Genomic DNA, 12,889 nt, shown 5'->3' with positions numbered 1-12,889 from the left:
AAAGAAAAGTCAAGTGCTGAGGTGATGTCTAGGATAGTGCATTTTTAATTGTTGTGCTTGGAGGAAACAGGACAAATTCTCTGAACCTCATCTGACAACTATAATACATTTAAACATCAGAGGTCGACTATAATCTCTTCTGTACATATGAACAATACTGACTATAAAATAACACTTGTTTATCCTAAATGTTCAATATAGAAGACAAACGAAAAGATAATGCGCGCCGTTTCCAATTTCATAGTAGGGTTTCACAAAGTCAAAGTTGAAGCCAGACACTGAGCACGCATGAGAGTAATTGAAAATACTAATTATGGCTTAACGGACAAAAATGAAATATCCTGTGTTCGCAATGGTGGTGCTTATTGCCACATTCAGTTCGTGAAAAAATATGAACCAAAATTTAATATTACAAACGATATATACAGTTCTCATTTTCCCTTCAAAATTCCTCTAATGTACAAGCGCAATATCACACATACACACACACACACACACACACACACACATTCTAATCTATACAACATTTAAGTTCCCAGTTCTTATTTACACATATTTGGTAAAACCCTGATTTCGACAGTTTTTAAAACTCACCTTTCACTTATACGATTGATTGAAAATACTAAAGAGCAAAAAGACTACCAGCTCGCTCTTTGATCCAAAACATTTGACCTAAAAGGCAAATTTTAAAGTGTTCAAGGAGTGTTCTTTCTCCTGTTAGTTCATCGTACTTGTTTTTCCTCAAAGTTCTTTACTTAAACAGTTGAATATATTAAAACTATGGTCCCAAAGTACACAATGTAATATAGTGTAACAAGTATGGACAACATGTACAAATACTAAAATGCTGCCAGTAACCAAACTTCACAACATAGAGGTTGATAACAGACTGAGGGCAAAGGGAGGGCAGTGGGAGGTGTTTATCCATGTTTACTGTAGTTTTCATTACAGTTAGGGTCCAGGAACCAGATGTTGTCTTGTGAGAAGTTGTTGCTGTTGTTATGGGATGGGTGCTGCCTTGCTCTGCTGCTCATGGAGGCTCTGCTCGGGTTGCTGCTGTGACTCTGAAGGGAAATGCTGCTGGTGGCGTTCACCTGCTGAGCCCCTCTGCTGCTGGGGACGGGCAGATGCGATCTGGGTCTCGTCACTCGCTGAGGAGAAGCATGACTACCGTCGATCTTTACACAGACACAGCAATATATAAAAAACAAACATATTTTAACAAAAAAAAGAGAGAATGCACGTTATACATGTGCTTTGTTACAAAAAAATGCAAGCGATCTTCAGAGGCCACAATTAAAGTGCCCCTATTATGGATTTTTGAAAATTCACTGTGTAACACAGCTTTACGTGAATGAAAACATCCTGCAAAGTTTTAAATCTGAAAGTGCACTGTGTATAAAGTTATTGGCTCTCAAAAGAAACGGTCGACTCTGAATCATTGAAACGAGTCGTTTTTAAAACGAATCCCAAGCCGTTTCATGTTGACATCAACATGAAACATTAGCATATTGCCCGCCCACTTGTTGGTCTATTCCACTTGGTCTGAATGAAAATGCAAATTCATTCTTTGCCACTAGGTGCCGCTTTTGGAGCTGTAAAATAGCTGTTTCCCCGGTAACGCTGTACACAAAGCAGCACTGCGCTCACAAATGAATCGTTGAGCGAATCGTTTGGGAGTCGTTGAGCAAGTAAGGTAAAAAATAAATGCATATTTATAAGACAATGAAAGTGTTTTTTGACCTTGCATGCATGTCAGCCTGTTGTTGTGGGATTTGTTTGGGCAAAATATGAACCTTTCATAACCCATAATAGGGGCACTTTAAGGTAAATCCAAGATGGTGGATGAGGTGAGAGAAATGATTATGAATAACCACATTTCATTCAATATTGTGGATATAAAATGTGTAATAAAAGAAAAGAGAAAGATTTTACCTAATATTTGAGTGCACTACATATTTTTGTTTATTATAACATCATGCTGTTTACTTTCGGAACCTGACTGTGGTGCTCTATTTGTGCACTTTACGTAGAGCATTTCATGCATTCCATGACAGTTAGGATGTTGCCTTAGAGGGCAGCTACCTATGTAGTTGGCTCAGAAGGCTTTGGAACAGAGCCATGGTGTTTTATCAAAGGCTTGCCTTCTGTGGTGGAGGATAGGTCACATCCACAGCACTCTCTGTTGTAACAGGATTTGTTTGGGGCTGTGTGACCTTGCCATCACTCCTCTGAGGACTGGGTGGAATCGAGTCTGGAAGCATGATGAAGTCCTCTTTAAAAAGAGCAATCTGTAAGTAAAAGAGGAAACGAACACAGCTCGTCAATTCTTAGAAACGGCAAGGCCATGTGCTAAACTGTGCCAGACTGTTTGTGTAGGTTGAACAGAAAGTCTCTAAGAGAAGCACAAGCCGTTTTTGTTTGTTTTGGAGTTTGCCTAAAGAGTTTGACTAAATCTGAGACTAGAGGACTGAAGCAGGAAATCAGCATTATGATGATTTCTGAAAGATCAAGTGACACTGAAGACTGAAGTAACAGCTTCTAAAAATTCACAATTTTTAAATATATTAAAATAGAAAACATTTATTTGAAACTGTAATAATATTTCACAAAAATACTGCATTTAATGTTAAAATAAACGTTACCTTTGTGAGCATAAGAGTTTTTAAAAACAGTTAACAACACCAAACTTCTGAACAGTAGTATATGTGAGTATTAATGTCTATTACCTTGCTTATGTCTGGCTCAGATTTGCTAGAGCACATGGTCTGGAGTTCTCTGATTAGATCTGTCTCATCATCAGAGCAGAGAGACAGACCCACAGCAACTCCATCACTGAGTCTGCAGGAACACACAGTACATGGTACATAATGACTGAATAACACTGCCATCTGCTGGTAGTACAAACATATGCATGTAAGAAACACACCTTGAATTATTGACATTTGTCATTGGGTGAGTGCTTGAATTGGCCAGAGATCCTTTATAGTAAGAATAAAAGAACATACATTATTCAGAGAATTTAATATAAATAAAATGCAATGCCAACAGTAGCTTGTTACATGCTACATGAAATGCATATACAGCAAAATCAAAGCCATCAGTTACACCTCACCTTCTCTTAAAGAGCAGCTAGAGCTCCTCCCAGAGGCGGGGCTACCTTTCTTCCTTGGACTGGTATTGGCTCGTCTCCAAGCCCCATTATCACGTCCTTTTCTGCCACCTTTCCTGTAGGCGGAGCCAATGGTGGAAAGAGGGAAACATCCTCCCTGGAACTCCGGTAAGAACCTGTCAATCTCTAACCACATAAACAGAAAAGAGTCCCATTTGTTTTCAGTAAGTACCAATAATGACTACACTGGCTGACGGTCAGTGTTAGTAAAGCTACTTTAAATGTGGTTGGGAAAAGCAGCCCAGTACTGAAATAGCTGCACTTCTGTGAAATTATCTGAGCTACTGTCACACTCCAGATAAATGTAGTTACATTAGTAGCAACCTTTAGCTCAATGTGTTCCTCAACACTTTTGATAGTGCTGTACCTGTTCTGGGCAGTGGGCAGCCTTGCAGCACAGCCTTATTCAGCAGGATATTGAGAGCTGCTTTGACTACTGCTCTCTGACCTGGACTCAGACCTTTGTTGTTGGGAGAGCGTCGTTGGGAGGGAGAGCGCTTGGCTGTTACTCTAGATATAACAGCATCCTCAACCCTTGGAACTATTACTGCATTCCAAAGCCTCGCCAACCACCTAAACACAAAGACATATGGACCAATATTAACACATAATACTGCCTGTCATGGGAAATAATAGAAAAATCATTATTAGCTCATTCTTATAGCTCATGGTCCTGTTTCATTACAATAGTAATATAATTTTGTATAATATAAATAATAACAATATATTAGTAGTAGTAGTACTATCCCTTATTAGGGCTTGAGGAACCTCACACAAGAGTTTCAGCTGATAAGAACATATTTGATTATGGTCAAAAACATATTAATCTAGATACTGTTCCAATTTTCCCCCATGGTATCGAAAATGTTTTTCAAAGTACTGTATTGAAGTTAGAAATTCCAGTAACGTGACAACACTAGATTGAGATACTTGGGAATGGCCTGAGTCTGTTCTGCATTCACAGGGCAGGAGAGGAAGATATAGGGTCCCAACAAGGCCTCTGAGGTCCCCAGACGCGACAGGCAGGCGTTGAGCTGGTGCCACACTGAGCACACCCATGAAAGCGATTTGTGTACAGGATCATCAGATGTCCAGCACTGGCCCCGAGCCTGTGAAGCCATAGAAAAACTCGATTAAAGGGACAGTTCACTAAAAACTGATTCATTTACTCTCATTCCAAACCCATTTTTTCTTTCATTTGTCACACTAGGAGCAATTTTGAACAATGTACTGTTCAAAAAGATGCAAAGCACCAAAAAAACCATCAAAGTGGTGACATTTACTTTAGGCTTCATGGAATTTCATGAAAGAAGTAACAAGTATCTTCATTTGTAAATAAATTATTATTTTGATTCAGATCTCTTCAATGAATCAACTGATCCATTCCACAGGTCCAGCTCACTGACTCAGTGTTGAGGTTAACAGCTAACTGGTGGGGAGGTTTAAGATTATTTTGGTCTATTTGTTACTTAATATCAAAGTGAAAAAAAAAAAAAAAATATATATATATATATATATATATATATATATATATATAATTGATATTGTGCAGTCATTCCATGCCATTTGGAGTCTCTATGTTTATTTGAATGATTCAGCAGTCACATGGTACACTCTGATCTAAACGATCTCAACTAAATTTAGAGCTGAATTGCTATTCTGGTGGTCTTCCCTGCAACCCATTAGATAATGAGCATGGCTGACCTTGTGGAGGAGTTTTCTGCGTAGATGACGTCCCAGCATGCCATTGATTGGCTCGGTGTCCCAGCGCAGCTGAACCCAGCGGAAGTGCTGTTGTAATCGTAGCTCGGCACCCTGTAGGCGAGGCTTGGCCAGTGTGCCAATCAAAAAACTCCCTTCACGGAAATAGTAAAGCCCATCGTGACCTGTCCGTCAACACAAGGAGTTAAATCGAACCGCTCTTTCAGGTACATTGACTATTCCAGCTCAGCTGCATCTGTATGGATGAGTCTCACCATGGTTGAGGGAGAGGGAATAGACAGATCCTCGGTTCTCCAGGGCTTCGCACAGGTCTCCCAGGAGGTGGCTGAGGGAGTGGGCTCTCTGCAGACCCTCCAGGACCACCACAACACAATGCCCAGTGCTGCCTTCATGCAAAGACACCAGGAACCCTGATATACACAACATAAGAATAAAACGTTTTGATATTGTTTCTAGAGGTCTGCTATCTTCTTTGCCTACATCATCACCTGAGAAACACGACTCCTTGACACAGCGCTGCATGATTGAAGAGGCTCTTACCACAGTTGATGAAGATCTCCAGCAGGTGCTCTTTTGATAGACTCTCATCTATCTCCACCCTGACGACATCACAGCCAATCCCCTGGGCTTCCTGTCTGTGCTGCGAACACACACAAACACACATCAGGTGCATCATAAACATCATGACTAGTACATATGGACACCCACAGTACATGAGACAAACGAGACACTCTAATCATCCAAAATTCTTTTGATAGCAGAATTTTACTGCTCTCTCATGTTTAACTTAATTCATGTTTTTAACTAAAATAAATAAATACTGATCACAAATTTTTGAAAAGCTGTGTATGTATTTGAATACATTTTATAAATGTATTGTACTTTGTGTATGAAACTGTATTGTATTTAAGCCTTATTGTATTTAGGCCTCCTCATATACTCATGTGTTTAATGTTCAAAAACCTTCAAAAGTATGACATGTAAAAGTGATTCTTTAAGTTTTAAATGAACAAAAATGCATACAATTATTCGTGTTTTACATTTCATCCACAGAGTTAAAAACGAATATTTAACTGATAATAGTTACCTTGATATAAAGAGAGATCTGGTTGGCGATGTACTCCTGAAAGCTGCCCTCCAGCCCGTGGAAGATGACGTTATGGTACTGTTCCACCTGACCACAGGAAAAAACACAATCGAGTTCATCAAAATGAACTACCAGCACATGTATTATTCATTTAGACCCAAATATTTTATGCGTGACTTTATGCAGGCTTGATTACTCAAGTGTCTTGGGAGGTGTTTTGCGGTCTTAAGTTACTGCTTGTTGCACTGCATGTATCTTCTATTACAACATTTTAAAACACAAATAGTATCTGTTGCCCCAAGGTGCCAAACTGGTAGTGGAGGCTCAAAGAATGTTGTTTTGGCCCCATGGTATTATAAGGACTTGTTCCTCTCAGCACTCTTTATCCAAACGTTAAAGACCATCCAGAGAAACTCTCTTTGACGTGGAGAGCGAGTTAGCGTACCAGACGGACATAGTTCTGCAGCAGCTGTAGAGGGATCAGGGAGTCGTACGTCATCTCATCCAGAGTGCACTCTGACAGGCCTGACGAAAAGCAAAATCATAGCAGCCATGAACCATAAATCAAAGCTACAGTTAATCAAAGAGCACACAGAGGCCATGGGAGATGAAATGGATTTGAGAAAGGGCTTCACAGAGTTGTTTTGACGTGCCATTGCATGACATGGAATATTCCGGAGCCTGGCTAAACATCAGGGTCATGTAAAGAAGGGGAGCAGAGCGTGGAAACCCACGAGATCTGTTGATTCTTTCAATCATAGAGGAGTCTATCTTTCTCCTTTACTAAGAGAATCTCTTATTATACACAATGTGATGCATTTTACAAAACATCTGGCAATACACCACAACAAGGTTCAATTTGTTAATTTTCGTTAATGCATTACATATTACGATCTATAACCGATATTTTATAGCATTTATTAATCTAATTTAATGTTAATTTCTACATATACGAAAACATTTTTTAACAGGTTTAATAAGGTTGTAATATACAAGTTGTATCATTTAAATGTTTGGGGTCAGCGAGATTTAGTTTTTTCATAAGAAATAAAACTTTTATTCAGAAAATATCCATTCAATTATTCAAAAGTGACAAGAAGTTTCAAAAAACATAATTCAAATAAATGCTGTTGTTTCTTTTTATTCATTAAAGAATCAAACGCGACTTACAGATACTTTTTTTTTAAGATATCTTAAAAACAAAACAGCAACAATATATGTGTTGTGACAAGTCCCTGGTTAGTCTAATGCAGTACACGTATCAAGGTTTTTTTAATAATAAATAAACAGAAAAAAAGAGATAGAATAGAGCTAGTGTTAAAGGGTTAAGTTATTATTTTTTATTATAATTAAAAAGAAAACAAGTAGATAGAATAGAAAAAAAATAGAGAATGTTTATAGGGTTTATAGGAACAGTGTTTCGTATGATTTTTTTTTAATGTTATCAGATTTTTTAATGCAGTAAGTATCTTACGCTCACCAAGGCTGCATTTATTTCATATTCATTCAAAGAATTTAAAAATATATAGTAAAAGCAATAATTTTTTTAAATATTATTACATTAAATAAAAGAATAATTATTGTCCATTTGAATATATTTTAAAATGTAAAAGAAAAAATTGTAAAAAAAAAAATAATAATTTTTGAAAGAGACTGAAAGCCCACCTTTAAGATGTATGGTAATACGTTGGCTCAGACGCTTCCGAACGAGGTCCCAAGGAGACTGAGGCAGCTCCTGCCCTGGCAACCATACAGCATCACCTGAAGTACACACATATAAAGATAACAGTTTAACAAGAGGATTCATTTAGGAAAGAGAAGATTTATGTGTCCGCCTATGGTGAAAGACATGGATGTGTAATCCTAACTGACATGGGAGCAGTTTTCATCTACAGCAGTACTGTATGTCAAACTTGAGAGCCATGATAAATCAGCTTCTATCCTGCAAATCCTCTTCTCACACTCTTTCCTGTCTGTCAGTCTCCTCATGTTTTGTGTCAGGAATAGTAGATAGTCATCACGTTGCTCTCTGTGGGCCAAATCGCTTCATTTTGACATCTGCTCTTGGTGTTTGGAAACATCTTGTCTTAAGGGAGATGTTGAGTGTAAACAAAAAATAAAATAGAAGTGGTGAGAGAAAGAGTAAAAAAGAGAGAGGGAGGAGGCCAGAGGGGTGTGAAAGAGATAGGTGAGAACGTGGAGAAGGCTAGTTTATTTTCAGCAGCCCTGCATGACAACCCTCGGGTCGAGCCAAGCTCAGTTAGTCCCCTTTCCCACGTCCTTCCCTACTTGGCCCACTGTGCTGTTGGACAACACCCAAGACAAGAGCCATTTTAAATTCAGCATAACGACTGAAGAGCCTACACAAGTAGATAGTAATAGCACGTTTGTGTGAATGTGATTGTGTAAATTCAAATCATACTAGTGACAATTATATTTGAGATTTTATATATATATATATATATATATATATATATATATTATTGGTTGTCTCTTTTTTCTTGCATCTATGACAGTAGGAGTAAAAAAAGGCTGAGGTGGGAAAATTAAAACTTGAACAGTGACCAATTAAACAGTGACCAAAGGCAATTCAGGAAGCACTGCAGCTGTTCAGAAGGCTGGGGTCATCTAAGAATAGTCATTGCAAATATGTCTCTACACTACAGGTTGCATTTCAAAGAAATCAAGAAATGATCACGACTGCTTCTGCACTGTGCATTCAAATATGTGAGTGAAAGGGTGAAGAAATTTACAGGTCATGTAAATAAATAAATAAATGCTGCTTAAGAACCATCAAGAAATATATATATATATATAGCTCTACTTGGCTCTAATATGTGTGTGTGTGTGTGTGTATATATATTGTAATTGCAAATGCAACAGTTTTGCAAAATACCATAAAGCAAAAGAATGCAACACATAAATAAATGAAAATCAGAATGTTTGTGTGATACCATAAAGCAAAAGAATGCAACACATAAATAAATGAAAATCAGAATGAAAATTATTCTGTTTGGAGACACAAATAAAAATGTTTGTGCTATGTATATTAATTTTATATATATATATATATATATATATATATATATATATATATATATATATATATATATATATATATATATATATATATATATAAATACACACACATACAGTATATTTTAAATATAATATTTACTTACTTATATTTACTTATATGTATTTATATGTATATATTCACATAATTTATATTATTTATAAATCTATTTCATATATAAACATAACATATTTTCATAAATATATACATGCATGTGTGTACATTTATATATACATAATAAATATACAGTACACACACATATATTATGTAAACAAAACCTTTATTTTGGATGCGATTAATCGCAATTAATTGTTGCCCAGCACTAAATTCTTTGCATTACAGTAATAAAAATTTGATTTTTTTTTTTTTATGTAAAGGGGGGATTATATAAATTATATACACTAGCATTAACAAGTTTAGGATCAGTAAGATCTGTTAAGAAATTAATAGTTTTATTACAGCAGGGAGGCATTAAATTGATCAAATGTGATGGTAAATACTTCTACATTGTTACAATCCTGGAAAAAATGTATCACAGTTTCCAAGAACATAACAATAAACTGTTCACAACATAAATAATAAGAAACGTTTTTTAAGCACAGAATGGTTTCTGTAGGATCATGTGAAACTGAAGACTAGTAATGACGAAGTAATGGCTGCTGAATTCAGCTTGGCAATCTCAGGAATAATTACAATAGAAAACATTTTTTTGAAATTGTTATAATATTACACTAGACTATCCTTTTTCTGTATTGTTGATCAAATAAATGCAGCCTTGGTCAGCATGAGAGACTTCTTTCAAAAACATTTTAAAAAATCTTATTAACATCTTTTAAATGATAGCGCGTTTACATTTACTTTTGGTTTTGGGGTGAATTTCTATGAGATATGTAATATTTCCATGAGATAATAGTAATATTATTATTATTATTATTATTATTAAATACAACACATAACACCTAAAGCTATGGAGAGCATCAAGTTAAATGGACACAAGTGAATCTGAATTTCTAGGCAATTAGCTGGTTACACTGTAAGATGTACAGTAGATGTGTTTACCTATAATTACAGAGGCCATGCTGTTAGAAGAGAGGCCCAAAGTGTCTGCTCTGCCCAGAACTTCCTCCAGTAGCCAGTTCCCACAAATTAGCTGGAGGTGATTGGTCAGCAGGTGACTCAAGCTTCCTTTTAGTTCTTCCCAGCTAGTATGGCGCCGAATTGCTACTTTGCCAACTGCGCAGCCATCCTCCAGGAGATCCACAGGACAAAGACGCTCCAGTGAGCTCATGAGCACCTGTACAACCACTATGTACCAGTCTTAAATAGGGTAGAAATCAAAAGTTAAATGGTAAGGCTGTGGTCTGGTCACTTAAGTCAACTATCACATGGCCAAACCATCACATTTGTACAAAGCTCCATCGCTCAAACTATACTTACCCAGGTTCTCTAGTAGGTCTTTGCAGTCATCCGTGGCAACATCATGAATGGTGCGATTACATTTATCCCTCTTCTCCATGTCCTGTTGACTGTGGTTACACAAAACCTCCAGGCATTTCTGTAAACCAGAGGATAGATAAGCATGCAAGGCATCATCTGTGTTTATAAGTCTCCTCTAACTCTTATTTTCTGGTGTGAAGCAGTGTACTCAGCATCAAACATGTCACCTTGTAGCCCCTGGATGCAGCAATATGGGCAGCAGTCCAGCCATCCTGGTTACTGTGGTTTAGAATCTGACTGGCCTTTGTTATGCCAAGGTGTTGGAGCTCCTGGTTGGAGTCTGAAGGAGATGCAGGGAGACCCAGGTCTGGTTCAGGAGATGGGTGGTGTAGCAGAAGCTTTAGAGGGCCCACATGACCTGAACTGACTGCGGCGTGCAGAGCTGTGCAGTTGTCCTGTGAACAACAAAAACTTAAGTTTAAGGGATAAAGAGGTAGAAGAAAAAGTATTTTTGAGGAAATGCAATAATTGTGCAATTGTGTAATAAAAAATGAGTAATAATAATGAATAAAATTAATAAAATAAAAAGATATACATTTTATTACTTAAAAATTATACACGTTAGAATGTATTTTTTTATTCATTTATTTGCAGTATTGTTATCTATGTAATTTTTTTTATTCCACAAAACAAACTAATCTACCAATAAACACAAACACACACTTACAATAAAACAGATCACAAAAATATTAAAACACACAAAAGATGAACCAACAAGCAAATGTAAAAACCACCTTAATATTGACCTTTAGAATTTCCCAGGATATTTTTTTTTTCAGCGCAGTAAATTAGATCAAATTAGAGAAAACATTTAGAGCATTTAGATGCTGAGGCTGTGGGACATATCAAGCAGCCCGCCCCCCTTTTTTAATATATGCAGCTCGGGCCCGTGCGATCGCGTAAATCTGGACAGACCAGACCCAAGTCCGTATCAGACTGAGGGGTGCACATGCCGCTGATTCGTGTGTGAGCCAAAGTCCGGATCAGATCTCATTTGCAAACCAATCGAAAGCTTATTTACAACTATCTGATTTACGTTTTTCTATCGCCTACATTGTGCACTACGGGCCATTCACTGTACAGGAAATACTACACTGCGAACTCAGCTGGTGATCTGATCTTCAGTATAAAGGCACTTCAGCGAAAAAAATCGTTGACGGCATTTTGGCTTTTTTGGTCGTTGAGCCATTTTGGCATTTGAATGCTTATATCTTCAAAATGCAAATTTTGTCACTGTTTTGGAGCACACTGCCTTATATATAACCTTAAGACTAACATATTGATACTAACACTCAAATAACTTTATTTTTGATTTCATGGGGACTTTAAGGTAACCATGGAGATGAAAAGAGGGGCAGTATTTCTTATTGTGTTTAGGATCGCAGAATGTAATTGACATTTGAGTTACACTGGTGTCAGTGAAGATCTGAAAACTCACAGTTGTGACATGTGAACAGTCTGCTCCTGCGTCTAACAAGACTTTCACACACTCCATATGTCCCTGTTCACAGGCCAGGTACAGAGGGGTCCTTCCCTGCGAACACTCCCTCTCCAAATCAGCTCCACATTTCACAAGAGCTCTCATGCACCTACCAATGAGAGAGAAGCTGAGATTGATATTATTGCACATTAGAGACAAAATTGTGTAGACCCTGGTTACACAACTGGGCAGCGCTAAACACACATCCAAAAGAGATCCAAAACGTTTTGTCATCTGGTTACTGGTCAATCCACATACTGAGGTAGTCACAAACGCATACGAGTACATCACATTTTATTTTAAATGCTAATCTGTCTTGATGCATACCACCTAATCACCTTTCAAACATTTAATGCACTAAAGCAAGTTTTTAAACAAGCCTGTTACATGCAGCTTTAAAAGAATTGGCCAATTAAAAAATTCTGAAAAAAAATCCTATACATAAACATGCACAAGTGATTTGCAAGTAAACTTGGGGGAAAAAGTGACAACTTTTTGTAAAACTCAGTCTTTCTCACCTGAAACTTGTGATCAGATCATCTAATAAGAATGTCAATAACAGTGCAATAAGAATCGCAAAAGCGTCTGTTCTTGAAAACACAATAAAAGAGCTAAAACGACAATAGAGGACTCACCCATGGTGACCATTTTCAGCAGCGGCATGTAACGGCGTAAATCCTGTTTCATCGACAGCATCAGCAGATGCCCCTGAAGTCAGCAGTAGATTTAAGCAGTCTATAGAATAGACAAAAACGCATTATTTACATAATATCTACATTTTCACTGTGTTTATATACACAAGTAATTCTATATCTATAGAAGAATGATCACTGGATAATGTCTTACACAAAAGAA

General features: G+C 37.1%; 1 protein-coding gene across 2 annotated transcripts in view; it reads right to left on the bottom strand.

Annotated features, from left to right (window-relative positions):
- Positions 1-27: 27 nt before the first annotated feature.
- LOC109110486 (cortactin-binding protein 2-like) overlaps positions 28-12,889 on the bottom strand; it is a 39,967-nt gene continuing 27,105 nt past the window's right edge. Inside the window, exons 6-23 of one of the 2 annotated variants that reach the window (XM_042775268.1) lie at positions 12,670-12,769; positions 11,993-12,143; positions 10,722-10,949; positions 10,495-10,612; positions 10,117-10,374; positions 7,647-7,742; positions 6,427-6,506; positions 5,982-6,068; positions 5,435-5,534; positions 5,149-5,304; positions 4,877-5,058; positions 4,103-4,281; positions 3,540-3,745; positions 3,116-3,298; positions 2,930-2,981; positions 2,730-2,841; positions 2,145-2,291; positions 28-1,178 (exon numbers count right to left, since the gene is read on the bottom strand). In XM_042775268.1, coding sequence (XP_042631202.1) covers positions 921-1,178; positions 2,145-2,291; positions 2,730-2,841; positions 2,930-2,981; positions 3,116-3,298; positions 3,540-3,745; positions 4,103-4,281; positions 4,877-5,058; positions 5,149-5,304; positions 5,435-5,534; positions 5,982-6,068; positions 6,427-6,506; positions 7,647-7,742; positions 10,117-10,374; positions 10,495-10,612; positions 10,722-10,949; positions 11,993-12,143; positions 12,670-12,769 — 2,693 coding nt within the window. In that variant the 3' untranslated portion in view covers positions 28-920. Of the gene's footprint in view, positions 1,179-2,085; positions 2,292-2,729; positions 2,842-2,929; positions 2,982-3,115; positions 3,299-3,539; positions 3,746-4,102; positions 4,282-4,876; positions 5,059-5,148; positions 5,305-5,434; positions 5,535-5,981; positions 6,069-6,426; positions 6,507-7,646; positions 7,743-10,116; positions 10,375-10,494; positions 10,613-10,721; positions 10,950-11,992; positions 12,144-12,669; positions 12,770-12,889 lie in introns of both variants that reach the window. The other variant, XM_042775269.1, reaches the window with a different exon arrangement.

This window comes from Cyprinus carpio, chromosome A18 (assembly GCF_018340385.1).
Source record: "Cyprinus carpio isolate SPL01 chromosome A18, ASM1834038v1, whole genome shotgun sequence".
Classification (NCBI taxonomy): Eukaryota; Metazoa; Chordata; class Actinopteri; order Cypriniformes; family Cyprinidae; genus Cyprinus; species Cyprinus carpio.
This window is presented reverse-complemented; position numbering and strand designations above follow the sequence as displayed.